Genomic DNA, 17,217 nt, shown 5'->3' on the forward strand with positions numbered 1-17,217 from the left:
TAGTTGAATTAAAATGTTTGTTTTTGTCGGTGAAGTAATGAGTAAATAGATGACTCAATACACAATCAGTTTTAAGAAACCAACAATTTATTGGAAGCAAGCAAGACCAAGCCCAATGATTAATATTTTAAAATTATTACGAATGTTCATAGGCAGTGAGATAGCCACGAATTTGTATACAAAAACATTAAAAGCATGCAAATTGATGCTTATAAAAAAAAATTGATGTAAGCAACAAAAGAATTTGTACATTTTCAATAACCGACCAATGAATAAATTTTTTAAAAAGTTTTATAGTACGGTTTAAAAAAATTACACAAACAAAAAGATTTTTTTAATGTGGCACTGCAGGTTATGCATATACAATCATTGTATTGTTACTAATGTTTTTAACTCACATTTACACTGAATTGAACTCAACAAAGTCAGACTACAAACTGAGCAATCTGTGGCCCCCACTTCGATAAATGGTTTTGGCCTGTTAGTCTAAGTAGAGGGGAAATCACCTTGCTAGAACGGCTCTGCTATACATAGTGAATCTAACTGGCCGCAACATCTCAACAGATCTCTTTATTAATCCTAAAAACCTACACTTCAGTTAATTAATGTTGAGAGGACAATGAAAGAAGACTATCAAAGTAAAATTGCTAGTAATATATGTTAAATCACACCAATGTTCTGAAACATGATAGTTTCAAAAAAGAAATCATGAAGGCAATTATTCTCACACTACAGATCGCAGTTTTCCCTACTGAATTCATAGTCATTCACTGGACAAATGTTAAATTCAATGTAAAAAAAGAAGTTTAAATCATATTCCTGTTATCATTTTATCACAGAAAAAAAAAAATATAGCCCTATAATTTTTTTTTAACGTGACTGCATACTTTTTCATGGCGTAATGGTTACTGCTAAAGTTGAAAATTCTGTTCAACCCAATTATAAAAAATTGTTTGTTCACACTAAGTTGACGATGGACTTCAATAAACAAAAAAATTTTTTTGTTTAAATCACATTTTGTTAAAAACTACATTAAAGTCACACTTTTTCAATTCCTTACCACCTCAGTCTTATATGAATAAAAATCTAGGGTCAATATTTTTTCTAACCTAAAATGCGATTGGAAAAATCCAAAGAAAGCCAAATGACTGAACCTGGGTGTATTGGATTCTGCAAGAATAAAGCTCTGACTCTTTGATAATTTTTGATGCCCAGATATTTTTTATTGAGCCTGTATGTTCTTATTAAAGACTGAACCAGAGCCTAACAATTTTTAACTCACACTTTTAGAGCACAAGCAAATGGGGGCTGGATTCAGGATGGTAAAGTTGAAAGTAGTAAAATTCTTATCAAGCGAGTTCATATTGATAACTGCATTTACAAAATTCTTTTATAAGAAATACACAGTACAATCCTAACCAATATTTCATTGTAACCAAATTGCCATCGACTGAAGAATACAAAATCATACCAGTCCTATTAATTCAAGCTACAGCCTTGTGCAATTAACAATTAAAATCATCTGTCTGATATGACAACCTGCAAAAAAACTGTATTAAAGATTCCACTTATTAAAAAAAGAAATAAAACTCTACCATACCAGGTGCTTTAACTGAATCATTTCCAACTCTTGCAGCCATACTTAAGGAATCTTTTCCACCATCAATAGCAATACCAAGCTTCTTCATTACTGAACACAATGCATCGCATGCTTCATAAAGCAATGCACCCTCACCAGGTAACTTAGCAGCCCACATCCAATTACCACTACATTTAACATCCTATAAAAAAAAAGATAATTAGAAATTTTTCTTTAATATTCGTCTTGAAATAAATAATTTATTTCAATATTTTGATAATAAATTAAAATCCAAAAAGAATACTTTTTCATCTCCAGCTTGGAAAAAAGGATGACATTTGTAATTTAGTAAGTCTTAACATGTGAAGTTTTGGTATCATACAGTTCTATGATAAACCACTGTCTTTCTCCAAAAATTTAAAATAACTCACTTCGTTAACAGTAATTGCAATAATTATCTGTCTTTCCCAATTACAATTAACCATCTTTTATGAAGCAATACAATCTTTTTGATGGTAAAAAATGAAATTTATAGCATGTGAAAAAAATTTTAATATATCAAACCCAGAACCCTATAGATGGAAAGGAGGGGGTAAGAGAGAGAGAGAGAGAGAGAGAGAGAGAGAGAGAGAGACCACCTCTTAGCTGTAGAGGATGGACTGAGTTTCATTAAAATCAACAAAGAAATTTGCAAAGTTTTTGGATGAAATGTTATGTGGAAAAGTAAAGTTGAAAACACTGATTTTTGCTTTAAGAAGAAAAACGTTCACACGAAAAACATAACAGTCACCCATCATTTTTTTTTAATATTACTATACCATTCATTTATGCACTTTAGTACTTTTAAAATATAATAATTACCTTAAGAGTAGAAACTTTAGCAAATACTAAATTAGTTAATGATTCAGCGACAGTCATTCGAGCTCCTGCAGCAGAATTAACCAATCCTTTAATTGGCTGTTCACCAATTCCACTTGCTATGCCAACCTAAAAGAAAATATATTTAATTATGTAATACAAAATTGTAACTTACTAGAGTTAAAAAAGGGAAAATCTTATAGTAATTCTTGTGAACCATTCTAAATAATAAACAGAAAAATTTTAAATTGGCTACAATATGTTATAGCATATTGTAGCTATAACATGCCAAAAGGTGAAAGTTATAAAAAATATAACTAATCTGAGCTAACCTTAAACTGTATAACAAGTTACATAATATTTAAGATACACCTTCAATATGTCGCAGAGAAGGCCTGTAGTGCCTTCTTTGGTATTCAATGTGTAGTCAATCCTGATTGGGGTCTTAACTTTAAGACCATGAGTATCCTGTACATGGGCATCTGCAAAGCAATTATGCTATATGCAGCGCCAGTCTGGGTGGATAGGCTAAATTCAAAAGCTATTGGCATATATTGTTTAGGGCTCAACGCCTAATATTGTTAACGGTAGCAAGGAGGCTACCGCACGATTTCACAGGAGGTGATCTTGGCGATTGCAGAAGTGAAATCAATAGATTTGCTTGCATCAGAGAGACAATAGCATTTTGTTGCCAAGAAGTTAGGCGAGTAAACTTCTGAAAATTTGGGAAATTGAAAAACATGGCAATGCTTTGTGGCAGGCTAGATGGGATGAGGCAGAGGATGGATGTTATAACGTTATAGATGTTATGGTCTCTTTCCAGATGTTAGTTTGCAGGGCATCTCTTGGGTAAATCTGAACAAGTACGTGATGCAATATCTTTCTGGGCATGGCATTTTAGGGACAGGCTGCAGGGGTTCAGCCTGGAGGACCCAGAAATGTATCCGCAATGCAGACAGTTGAATGACATTCATAAGTTTTGTATGAATGCTCCAAGTAAGAGTTGAAGTGCACGGAGACTATTTGTCGGCTCAATATTATCAGGTCAACATTAGATCTCTGTGTTAATTGGCAAAACCAGACTAAATGGATCATAGTGGAGAACTTCATAAATTACTTGGCAAAAGAAAGGATAACTGAGGGAGTCTAGGATGCCGCTTGGGCTTTCCCGCTTTCTGTTTCTGTGTTACATTTTTGTTGTTGTTTTGTATTCATGTGTGTGTGTGCGCTTGTGTATATGTGTGTGTGTGTGTGCATACGCGTATATCTGTTCTGTGTGTTTTTTATATTTATTGTTATTTTTGTTTTCTTTATTATTGCATGTTGAACTCAACTCTTTACCTTTCAGGTAAGTAGTGGATTTCATTCCTTATTTTTGTTTTTCAGTCTTGTTTGAGACTTTCTTCAGATGTTTTTTTTTCTTTTCTTGAGAGTTCTTAATGATAGTAGTACACCAATGTGAATGCCACATGTGAGATTCCCATAGGTGGCATCCTGACTGAGGCAAGAACAAGGCTGAGAGATACCTTTTGCCAAGGTTTTGAAGATGACCTCTGGTAAAGTCCATAAGGGCTAGGTTCAGAGGGGTTGGTGAGGTGATTGAATAGCTAGACTAATGCTGCTGAAGAACTGCGGATAAGGCAAATTCATTTGACCAATAGCTGTGTAGTGTGAAGCGTTCTCTTTCGATTATTGTCAGTCCAGTTTCTGTAGACATAAAACGGTAATGTTTTATTAGAACAAAAAACTGTCATGAAATCTCATATGAAACTTTGAAAAACTGCTACTGAAAATTATCTTTTATTAAAAAAAGTATATGGCAATGAACGTTTATCACATACACAGGTTTTTGAGTGGTATAAGCATTTCCAAGAAGGCTGAGAAGATGCTGAAGATGATGTTAGCCTGGGTCGCCCTTCATCAAAAACGGATAAAAATATTGAAAAAATTGGTAATCTGATCCGATCTGACCTATCTATCGGTTAAAAAATGAGAAAATAAGAAAAAACAACCCAAATTGTGGAAGAACAAGTCATGGGTTCTTTTTCAGAACAATACACTGGGGATCACACTACACTGTCTGTCAAGACGTTTCTAGCCAATTATAACATCCCAGTGTTACACCATCCACCTTATTTGCCTTACCTGCCACTTTCATCTGTTACTCAAGGTCAAATCTGCATTAAAAGGAACAAGATTTCAGACTGTTGAAGCTGTGAAAGAATAAGTGAAAGAGCTCACAAAAGAAGACTTCCAGTATTGTTTCAAACAACGGAAAATACACATGGAGCATTGTAGGGATAGAGGAGAGTGTATATTGAAGGGGATGGTAACTAAATATGTATAAATTTAAAATAAAATATTTTACACCATTAATCTCGTTATTTAATAGCCACACCTCATATGTAAGAGGTATACAAGGAAGTCATGTAGTGTCCACATCAGTTTTTTATTTATTTTAAAATAAAATTTATCACTAAACAATCAATCAGTTTGTTCCAGTATTCAATTCATTTTTATTTCTACAGAAAGAAAATTTCTCAGCACATCTTAACATCTTTATCTTTATTCCTCCCAAAGATTGCTACTTCCTTCTAGAATAAAATATATCTTTGTCTCACCTCTTTCTATTGAAAGTTTTCCTTTCTTTTTCTTCTATTCTTATCACAGCTACCAAATCTTTTAATAATTATAAAAAACTTTATATTTCAATCTGATTGTTTTTTTGTAAAATTTGAAATGTTTATTATTGAATATTTTTGTTACAAATTATAGACAATTTATTATACAAGATGTATCCACAAAGTATTATTTTATTTTACACATAACTTTCAACAGAATAATTTTATTTTTACATGGAACATAACTTAAAACTACGTTAAAAATTTCCACCATTATTAAGGCTCTTTTCAAATGTTGTAATCAGTTTTTACATTCATTCCTCATAAAATGGCACTGCTAATGAAGATAAGCACTGCTGGTTATGTTCGTCGTCACACCGCTGACCAACAAGAGATCACTTAAGATGTAGAAACAAGTGGTAGCACTTGACCCCAGTTAGGATTATAAGGCAGGCACTTCAACTGCTCCTAGCTAAATTATTCAATAAGACTTAGTTTAATCACTTGGTTTTGTGAACCGCCGTCAATGTTTCTGACACCCAACGAAAGCAGAGTTTGTGACAGCCTAGGATTTTTTACAATTTCATACAGAATGTTTGTGAAATTTTAGGAAACTCAATACACAATGAAGAAATAATAAACTGTTGATTTTTTGTTTTTTCATACACTCACACAACCAAATTGTTAATTACAAAAAGACACCCACTCTTCTACTCATGTACATTATTGCATCCCTCATCGATTGCCAGAATCACTTTCTAACTATTCCATCATTCATACCTTTTTCACATAAACTATAAGATAGTTTGACATTTCTTGCATTTAAAAACTGGATAAATTTTATAATCGTTAAGATTCTCTATTGACTTCATTTTAAAGAATGTTTAACCGACTGTAAACAAACTTCACTGTACTTGCAAAAGACAACAATGAGAGAATTTGGAGCATATAATCAGCGCTGGAGCAGTAGTAAAAGGAAATTGGTCTTACTTTCACATCGTACAATTGTAAACATTATGAAAGATATGTATAAAATCGTTACAAAAAATTACAATTGGATTAGGACAGAAAACCAGGGAATAGACCAAAAGAAACATACCAGAAACAATAGATAAATATAAAAAAAAAAAAAAAAAAAAATAGAAGACGATGAGTACTTACAGTGTTAAACATTGATAAAGCTGTAACTGCAACATCACTAAGAGGTGTGTGTAATGGTCCGACACACTGTTGTTGGGCAATAAGTCCAGTAACACAACGATCAACTTTATTTGTAAGGAAACGTTTACTGCAAACTGAAGGCAATCTTAAAACTCGATCCAATGCTGCTTCAACAGCGACATTATTTGGTAATGTAACTGGTTTTAAAACTATAGGTTTATAGTCAAAATTAAAAACCTGTAAAAATATATAAATAATGAAATCACTATAAATTATATTTGTATAAATGAATGTTTTTTCCCAAACAGTAAGAAGGATGAGAAGTATTTCCCAACAAGTGACTACAGTATCAAGTTAATCAAGAGTTTTTGATAGTTCATAGTTCCTAGTATGATTGTCAGACAAAAAATTACTATGCATTTTTAAATATATGATTATAAAACAATATATACTTTTAGATAATATACTTTTCTGAAAAACAATATAATCTTCAAAACAAGATGTTTCAAAAATAACTTCATTATTTCATGTAAGTTTCTCTCCAGAAGCATTTACCATTTTGGGAATCACATAATAGTCTGAATGGGCTATGTATGGTGAGTAGGGGAGATGTGGAAGAAGTTTGTAACAATTGGAATAATTTTGTTTTCACTATTAAAAAAGTGAGCCGATATATTGTCTTTATGAAAATAAACTTCTTTTTCATTAAATGTGGTAATTTTTTCTTTATTTAAAAGATCCCGCAAAGATGTACAATAATTCCGAGTTATTGTTTTACCCTTCTCCAGAAAGCCAATAAAAGGTTTGATATGAGCATTCCAAAAAACAGTGGCCTTTACTTTCCTGCTGAAGGGATGGCTTTATCTTCTTTCAAGCAAGTTCACTGAATATGATTCACTATTTTGTATTTTTATTGTTTCTTGGTTTGGGATAGGTAATGATGTATCTGAGTTTCATATACCTGTTACAAAACAAAGCAAAAAACCCTCTCAATTATATTGAAATAGCTCCAAACTTAGAAATGTTTACTCATTTACACTTTTTAATAAATTGTGAGCAATTGCAGCACCCTCTTGTGAACAATTTTTGTATATTTAAATATGTAAAACGTTGTTTCTTAGTTGTTTCTTTGAAATGCCTACTGATTTATCTCATGCACTTTCACAATTTCATCACCATATCACGGACTTTTTCAATATTCTCTGTAGTCATAACCTCAATAGATCATCTGAACATTCATCATTTGTGCTAGCTTATATGTTTACTTTGAAAATAATAAATCTTTTTTTTAATCAATGGAGGTGAGTCACCGTAATATTTATAGGGCTTGGATTTAGTTCTGTGCAAGTTTGCTTTTCAAAAAGGAATTTTTGGTCACCACACAAAATTCTTTTATTCATTTTTCACAAATCAGAATTATGAATGTAAAAGGGTGAAATCCGGTGTATGCTTTAAGCAGAGATGCGGCAATCTAAGAATGACCTTAACAATGTACTATGAGCACTATCTCAACCTTCCACAGATTTATCAAGCATGTTTTGAATTAATTTGCATTAATTTCTATTAATAAGTAGGAATATTTAATCACATTAAATTGGTAAAATAATTATTGAATATCATTCTAAAAAATACCAACATTCATAATGCAATATCCATTATCAAAATAAAACATTTTTGGCCCAATGTAATCTGAGAAAGAAATCATTCATGTGTCATTTATATAGTTCTCCCACGAAGTTTAGATATAAGGCACTGTTTAACCTTAGTATTGTGGGTTGTACATAGTATTTTATATACTCTTATGAAATTTTTTCTCTTTATATTATTCAGAATGGCAAAATTCACTATAAGTTAGTTTTCACTAACAGACATTGCCAACAAACATTAATAATTTAATATTACATAAAATTTTGGCATACTTCTTATGATGTAGTGATGTAAAATAAATTTTCTCAATATTAGGCTTTATTTCAAGAAATGGTAGAGATTTTTAACAGAAAGCTTGGTTGTAAAGCACTATAAATCAAAGCCATTCTCAAGAAATGATATGACATTAGTAAATGGATAACATTCATTTATATTCAAAGAATAAACAGCTGAAAAATTCTTTAAAGAGAACAGTTTGATACTGTTTATTGTATATTATAACTATATTTTTATAACTTAACAAATGAAAAATAAGTATTTATGTATTTAGCATCAATCCCAATTTATTCTGGAGTTCCTCATTTGGTAACTATAATCATGTCTGGAATTGTGACCATTAATAATTATCAAGATTTTACAAACATTAATCTGCATATAACAATTAAAAAATTCTGATCAAGTTACAAAGTATCAGCTTAAAATTCTGATCTCTATAAATTACAAACTTAACTCTCCACTAGTAGAAAGATAAATTATGAAACTTACCTTCTGTGGCATTTTTCCCAATATTAGATCAAGGTCCAAATGAAATGGATAAATAATGTTTTCATTGTTATAACTATCATCAATGAATTTTTTACTATTTGCCTTTTTATCTTCACAAAGAATCATCTGAAATTAAAATGAAATAAAAAAAAAAATGATTTGAATTATAAAATATTATAATGATAATAATGCAAAGTAATTAAATCCTTTACTAAAAATCTTATTGTATGCAAAATTAAAAGCTGCATAAATTTTACTTTAATTAATAAATACCAGGGGCAGCTGAAATTTAATGCATACTGGAACGTAACAGGAGAACAAAATATCACATAAAGCGACAGGTGCTGCCATCTTGTAGTTTCATTCCTCTACTAATAACATTCCAAAACTCAATGACCCATCCTCTACCATATTTTGTGAGTCGCCATTGTTATGGAATCAAATACACTTGCTATGTCAATGCATCTAAAATGACATGCAGTGATTGATTTTTTTAACAGCAAAAAATGTGAATGCTAATGATGTGTTTTAAGAGCTATTTTTGATGATGAAACTTTAGCGAAGTACTGTGATTAAGTGGAAAACAAAAATCTTGTATATCAGAAGCCAATAAAGTGAAAACAGAGAATGAACCTCACAGTGGGCAACCAATTTCTGTGACTGACGAGAGGCATCACAGATGAATTAATTCAAAATGACCATTGTATCACACAGTGCATCACCAATCAGATGGGCACAATGAAAGATTAAGCAGGACATATTACTGAACAATTGGGCTACCATAAAATCTATTCGCGTGGGTGGTCTTGTGAAATTGAAATCTGATCCTATTCTACACTCTCCACACTCACCAGAATTGGTGCCTTACGATTTTGTGTAGCTGCAAATGATGACTACATGAAAAAATAAATATAAGTTTTTGTACTAAATAAAATATACTTTTATGCCACATCTGTTTCAATTGACCATCTCATTTTATTCATGAGTTAGGAGCGACTATACATTACATTTCAGCCACCTCTTGTAATAAATTATGTGTAATACACTAAACTCATCTTCTAACCTGGTAGTTTCCCACACTCTCCAAAATGAATTATAGATTTAATATATCCAATCCACGAGTTGTTTTATTTACAAAAAAAATGGATTTTGTTTTCAATTTATTTTATTTTATTTCTGATTAATGAATATTTCAAATGAAAAAATTATCAGACTAACACACCGATTGCCAAACTGCAGATGGGTTTGTGACTGGCTATAAAGTACTTTAACTTAAAACAAACATTTTTTAAATGTCAAAACTCAAAAATTACAAACAGGCTTTAAAAAAGAAACATACGAGGGATGCTCAATAATAAACGAGACAAACTGATGTAAAGAAAAAACTGTTTATTCAATGACAAAGAAACTTATAATACTTTTCAACATAATCTCCAGCAACATTTAGACACTTGTCCCACCGCTCTCAGTTTTCTGATTCCTGCAACATAGAAGTTTTTACCTTGCTGTTTGAACTATTCATGTACCACTCTTTTGATTGCTTTGTTGTCGTCAAACTTCTTACCACATAAAAAGTCTTTGAGCAGGCCGGACAAATGAAAATCAGATGGGGCAAGGTCTGAGCTGTAAGGAGGATGTGGCAACCCAACCCAACCCAACTTCTCGAACATTTCTCCTGTTCTCCAAGCGATATGGAGGCATATGTTATCATGCAAGACAAATCACATCTTTTGAGAGAGTGCCTTGACATTTTCAACTTATTGTGGACGTCATTTTTAGTTGGAGCATATTATAATATTACTGCTCACTGTTCACAGTATGTTGGTCCTTTTAAATAATCACTAAAAATTGGGCCTTGTGAGGCCCAGAAGATCGTCAACATCACTTTACCGGCGAACACATGTGTTTTGAATTGTTTTTGGATCTGGATGTATTCACTCAAGACTTTGTTGTTCGAATTCAGGCTCAAAATGGTTATCCATATTCTATCACAGGTTATTATATGATCTAGAAAGATTACTTTGTGCTTCAAACCATTCTTTGGGCTCAGAACAAATGCGAATTCGAGTGTCTTGAGTCAACTGTCTTGGAACCCATCTTGAACACGTTTTGCGATAATTTAGCACATCATGAATGATTATATGCTTTGTTTCAACACTAATATTACACAAACTAGCAATTTGGGAAATTCTGACTCGCCTATCTTAGCGAAAAAGATCATTTATGCGATTTTGCTGTGTGTAGTCAAAACTTACACTGGTCTTCCATAGCGATAAAGATCAGTCATACTTCTGCCCGAATTAAACTGTTCCACCCACTTATACATGTTACTACACTTTTCACCATTCTTGAGTAAATTTCCACCAGTTTCACACCTGATAGCAAAGATCTTATCACTAAACGTTGTTCTTATGATGTACACATTGCAAGCAGAGCTGACATTCTGAAATCAACAAAGGAAGTCATGTTTAGATTAATTATGATCGAGCAGCTATTAAACATGTTCCCAAGGTTGCCAACTTGACCCTCAAAAAGTTTCATTGTCATTGAATGATCTGGTTTTTCTCTACATCAATTTGTCTCGTTAATTATAGAACGTACCTTGTACCTGGTTGTGACTGAAACATTTTTTCAGTGTTGATAATTCTAGTCCAGCTGATAAAAATTCTGATCTACCAAATGGCATATAGCTTGTCTATGTATCAATTTTCCATCTCCCTTTAAAGCAAGGCCTACTTCTATCCTTCTACAATGTAGATTTATAAATAAATAATATTTACATCTAGAAAAAATTACTGCAACTATACATCAATTTAAATCAAACCGAGTTTCCTTTTTATTTTTCCAAATTAAATAATTTTTTATATGCGTTAATAGAATGAATAATAATTTATACACACCTTACCATTACCTGTAACTGTCCCAACAATGTCAACAGGACATCGTTCTCTGTGTGCTATTGTTTTTATTAAGTTATTGTCTTCCGGTCTAATTAACAAAGCATCGTTTTCCTGATATTCAGCACCCCATAATTCTAAGGTACTTATAGTCGGATCACCAAGTGTAAATGAATTTGTGAATACAACTGCACCGGCCGGTTCAACAAGTTCTTTTAATACATTACCTGAATACAAGATTAATTGAAATACAATAAGAATAAATTAACATAAAGTAAATACAATTTAAACAACTGAAGAGCGCATAGTTTATTTGTAGTAAATTATACATAAAATAAAAAAATTAGAATAGATTAATTAACAAAGTTTGTCTTCTCTATAAAGTATGCAAAATTTAACCTCAGATATCTGACAGACAGAAAATAATACTTTTATTACATTAATTACTATTGTATTATTTAATATTAATATTCTACATTATTTTATTACACTCTAGAGTATAACTAAAATTAAAATAAATTTTCTACATAAAAGAGTATTTTTCAATTTTAAGAAATGTTACTGTTTCTAAAGTGCTTTTTTATCAATTTTACAACACTCCAAATACTGTTTATTGGAGTAATAAACAACCAAGTTTACATGTTCAGTAATATTAAGAAAACATTTCTAAAATAAGATCAAATCTGTAAATTTATTCGTGTATAAAATCAATATTTGTACAAACTAAAAAAAAAGTGAATGTAGATTTTTTTTTAATATACATTACATAGAACAAAATATTTTATATGTATTTAACAACACAACAGAAATAGTGTAAAAAAAATTATAAATTTAAACTAGTTGATATAATTTATTAAACTAAATTTAATTTAAAAGTGTAAATAACTACTTTACATCCACTGATAAATAAGTTGAAATATTCAATGAAAAAACAGATACATCAAAATATGCCATAACATCAACTAAAGAAAAAGTGATACTTTTAATGAATCTTTCAGCAGTATCATGAATCCAGTGTCAGTAATATTCTGGCTATGAATGCCATTACTTTTTACATTAGAAATTTTACGCAATACAATATATTTATTTATAAAATTTATTATTTTTTTTTTAAACTTATTGCATTCATTTTCTCCATATTTAATACTTTTGCGCAGGTAAAGTAGATGCTTCATCAGAATGTTTTCTTATTAAATCTAATATAATAATTAGAGACCAATATAATTTAATTAGAGACCAAAGTCTCTAATATAATGTTGTTCTTTTTTTTTTTAATTAATAAAACAATCTGATGAAACCGAGATTATCTAAAAGTACCAAATGTGGAAGAAAACAAAACCAGTAAGAGAAAAAAATTAATTTCATGAATAATTAATTATATTCTATTGCTAAGATACTATTGCTGAACTATCATCTGTGCATTATTATACACAACAGATATTTCAGGATTGAAAATAATTAGTACAATAAAAGATTAGCAGTGAATGTATTACTTGGATTTGATGTAAGTCCTACACCATCACAAAATTATTACTAATTCCCAAAATACCCCTCCCTACACAAACCTAATAAATGCTGAATACAGTAACAAATTTGTTCTACTCTACCACAGAATAAAGATCAGTGTTTTCCTCAATCCTACTGTTTTTTTTTGTTATCTTTTTATTTATTTATTTTTTTAAGTATTTAACTTAAGGGGCTCAGTTTCCTGTCTCAAGATTGTACAAAAGGCCTTATTAGCAATGAGTGCCTTAGAAATAAAGCAAGGCCTACTTTTATCCTCTTAACAATGTAAATTTATAAATAAATAAGATCTACTTCTAAAAAAAAATTACAACTAAATTATCAATTTAAACAAAATCGAGTTTCTTTTTTATTTATACATACATAACTTGTATTTATACATCTTCTATTTTAGAGAAGCATGAAATGAGTCAAGTAGTAAGTTTGCATTTTTTAGATGAAGTTCCTGACCTTCTCTGGATTCCTTTTGCCTACTGTCAATGGAATTTAAATGGTAATGGTATCAGAGACAGATTAAATAATAGATAAATGCCAAGAACCCATATTTCAGAGGGAACTTGCTTCAATACAGGGAAAAATAAAAATTTTATTTTGCCTTTAATATAGAATATTATGTTATTTTTAAATAATATAAACAAATGGCATCATAATAATTGATAAATAAAATCTGATTTGAGCCACTGGGGAGAGCATGGCCTACCTTGGAGGTTAACAGTATATTTTTTAAAAATATATAAGTAATACCCTTAAACTTGTAAAAAATGCAAAAATAATAAAAATTTTTTTCCTTCAAAAAAAAAAAAACAAACAAATAAATATATGACAAGGGGGTCTTTTTTTTGATGCTGAAAAGGTAATTTCCCAATTACATCTTTAATTTTTGTTTGAAGTTGTCTGCAACTTATATAAATGGGACCCCAAATTTAAATTTTGTTTAGGCTCGGTAGAGCCTAAATCTTGTACAGGGTAGTACAATTATAATGTTTTTATAATGGTACTTCAGGCCACAGTTTACTACTGACATTTCCTAAATTCCCTACCTATTATTGGTATATTTTTCAGTTTATTTTTGTCATGACAAATTATGTTGATAAAGTTCCAGACAACTTAATTTCTAACAAGGTTTATATCTGATTTGTAATGAGTTTTAGTGTAAACCTTATGACCTTAGAACAAAATGACTATTCTTTTTGAAGTATAGACAGTTTTTAAGAAAGGGAAGGTTTCTCAAAATTTTACAATAATTCTATAATAATCTTACTTTTGTTACACATATTCAACAGCTGGTAGTATATATTACTGTGATTAATTTGTATCACTCATGTAAGATGAAACATTTACTAACAACCAATCTTCACTCACTTTTACTTCCAGTGTAAACCTTACAAACTGAGATACTTCAAATTGTCTTAGTACTGGTTTGAGAGATTAAATAAATATCATTTCCACTAACGACAACAATATTATTTGGTAAAAACATGGAATAATATATATATATATATATATATATATAAGCTTTACAATTATTTTAATAACAATACTTGATACAATATCATTAAACAAAATACAAACCATTTCCACCGGCTCCTTGATCATGTATGCTACAAATAGGATTACCAAATGGGCATTCCAGACAAGCCCTGATAAATCTATTTAACTTTTGTTCCATTTCAGGATCCCCTCTTTGTACAGCACCAAAATCTAATTCTGATTTATTGTCACCTTGAACCTAAAATAAAAAATACTTGTCATAATTATTAAATGTTTATTATATCTACATATATTCTGGTATAAGTAAAAAGACACTTGGAGCAACTTGAAAAAATAAAAATGATTTTTTAAGATACAAAAATAGGCTGTCAGATCCATTATCTGGCACCCATTAGTACAAACCATTAGACCTATAATTAGAAAATGAAATATGTTAACGTATCCTTCTGTTTATATTTATGAATGTGCAATCTTTGCTAAAATGAATGTCATTTATTCTTAAAAAATAAATATATCCACCTTTACGAAACCAAACAACAGAACTGTTTTCGTGTAATTCAGCAAAATATTTTGGCAAAACAGAAAGGAACTTATATTGCTTCTGTTGCCATTTTTTAAAAACTGCTGAACCATTTGAAAAATTTTAGCTCTAATTTATTTAAAATAGAATTAAAAGATATTCTTTTACGTAAACAATACTAGTCAATGAATTTTTAAATAATGCTACTGATTTATTTGCATTGTGTTCAATGTGTTTATAAATATGTGCTCAAAATAATTTTCATCAAAATTGTGGCTTCTGAATTGTGAATTATTTTGCAGTAATTTTTTTAAACTGACTATTTACCTTAACATTGTTTCATGTTTTGTATTTAAATTAATAAGGACTTTAATCTTATAATTTGTTTTGATATTTATAACATATATTGCACTGAAATGATTTATATAATGTATTATGTTCCACCAATCAGAATAAGAAAAATTTATTTTCAACTCAAACATATTATTTATTTATTTAAAAATCAACAATTCAACTAATAAAATTAAATAAAAAGAGGTAAATGATTGTTGTAATCAAAATTCAAGGTGAAACATTCATTAAATATTTTCAAAAGGTTAATATCAATTCCTACATTGCATTTAGATTATTAAACAAACATAATCACTATAACAGACACATTAAAATAAAAACAAAAGTAAAACATGAACAAAAAACTAACACTGATACAAATTTTTACAAGTAATTATCAAAACAAAATTGTTGTGAACAGTCCAAGTTGAAAGAAAAAGTTAGCTTTATAAATTCATGCAATTAGCATTAATAATGTGGGCATATTGTAATAATAGGGTAACTTTTTTCTTTGAATATGGATTGTCCACATCTAAACTGCATAAACGTTTGATTTTCAGTTTTTGAAACTAATTTAAAAAAGTTGACAACATAGTTGTAGGACTTTCCTATCACGTAGCTAAAGCTGTGTTCCAGGAAAGTCCTACTACTGTGGTCGTTTCTGATGCATTGCTTACACACATAACTTAATATAAAATACTTATTTTATTTAAATATATTTTTTTATTTATTTAATTCAATGACTCTAACTAAAGCTAATGGTCGGTACTAACTAAACTAATGTAATTGTATAACTTACATAGAAAAAATTTTGCTTGTACAGTCGGCAGACTGGTATAGCCATGAGGCTTAACACACCAGGTACCAGTCACACCAGTCAACCAGGCAAACGAGTTTGAGACCCGACCAGACTGAGTTACTTTTTTACACTTTCAATATTATTCATTTATTTAATTCTACTGCTCACCTGTGACATCACAACATAACAGACAACTACATTTTTTTGGGTAGGGGTGAGGATTTTGCAAAACCTTTTTTTTTGCAAATATTGCTATTTTTTAATAATTAAAAAATGTTCCTAATAAAAATATGATCTTAATTAGGCAGAATCTTGAGATAACTGAGGGTAACCTTGCTCTACAGCCTCACCTGCTTTACCCTGAAAATTTAACGTTAACAATATCCCATATGTAAAAGTAATTAGACAAAGTTTGGTCAAAATTGGTCCAGTAGTTCTGGTTATATAAGGTAACTTAGAGGCCAACACTAAACACACGTACATACAAACATTAACATCCAGAAAATTTCCATCCAGTTTTTTGATTTCATTAAGTGTCAAATCATCAAGATCCAGTGAAAATCGCACATACTCAAATTGGACTGATTACAATATTTTCCCTTCTAGAGCTACATCACTATCTAGACGGGAAAGTAAAAAGGAGGTTCTGCGTTTGACCTGCATGGAACATTTATTTTCATGTCAAGCCTCCAACTTCATCAATGAATAAATTTCAAAAAAATTTTTTTTGTAGAGAAAGTTCCTCTCACAGTCCTGTTGTAAATGTTTTCTAGATAACTTCAGTGAAATGTTTTAAATGAAAAATTAGATTTTTTACATAACCGATTTTAAGACATTTTCATACTTTTGTTTTCACTACATAGTACTGGATTTGTTACAGCATAACATATAGATAGCTGTCACCTTTCCTTATCTATATGAAGTTTCTCATCTTTGCATTTATTGTAAACAAATTCTTTCACGTGACAGTATTTTTTTAAAGAATACTTCATAGATTTAATAAAAATAATAAACAATATAAAATA

At 30.1% G+C, this 17,217-nt stretch overlaps 1 protein-coding gene across 4 annotated transcripts in view; it reads right to left on the minus strand.

The window, feature by feature from the left end:
* Positions 1-17,217, minus strand: part of Pfas (phosphoribosylformylglycinamidine synthase) — an 86,399-nt gene that overhangs the window by 26,112 nt on the left and 43,070 nt on the right. For all 4 annotated transcript variants that reach the window (XM_075379103.1, XM_075379102.1, XM_075379104.1 and 1 more), the window contains 6 exons: positions 14,625-14,781; positions 11,532-11,755; positions 8,632-8,757; positions 6,220-6,456; positions 2,441-2,566; positions 1,601-1,781 (listed from right to left, as the gene is read on the minus strand). In XM_075379103.1, the coding sequence (XP_075235218.1) occupies positions 1,601-1,781; positions 2,441-2,566; positions 6,220-6,456; positions 8,632-8,757; positions 11,532-11,755; positions 14,625-14,781 (1,051 nt within the window). The remainder of the gene's footprint in view (positions 1-1,600; positions 1,782-2,440; positions 2,567-6,219; positions 6,457-8,631; positions 8,758-11,531; positions 11,756-14,624; positions 14,782-17,217) is intronic.

This window comes from Lycorma delicatula, chromosome 11 (genome assembly GCF_047948215.1).
Source record: "Lycorma delicatula isolate Av1 chromosome 11, ASM4794821v1, whole genome shotgun sequence".
Lineage (NCBI taxonomy): Eukaryota > Metazoa > Arthropoda > Insecta > Hemiptera > Fulgoridae > Lycorma > Lycorma delicatula.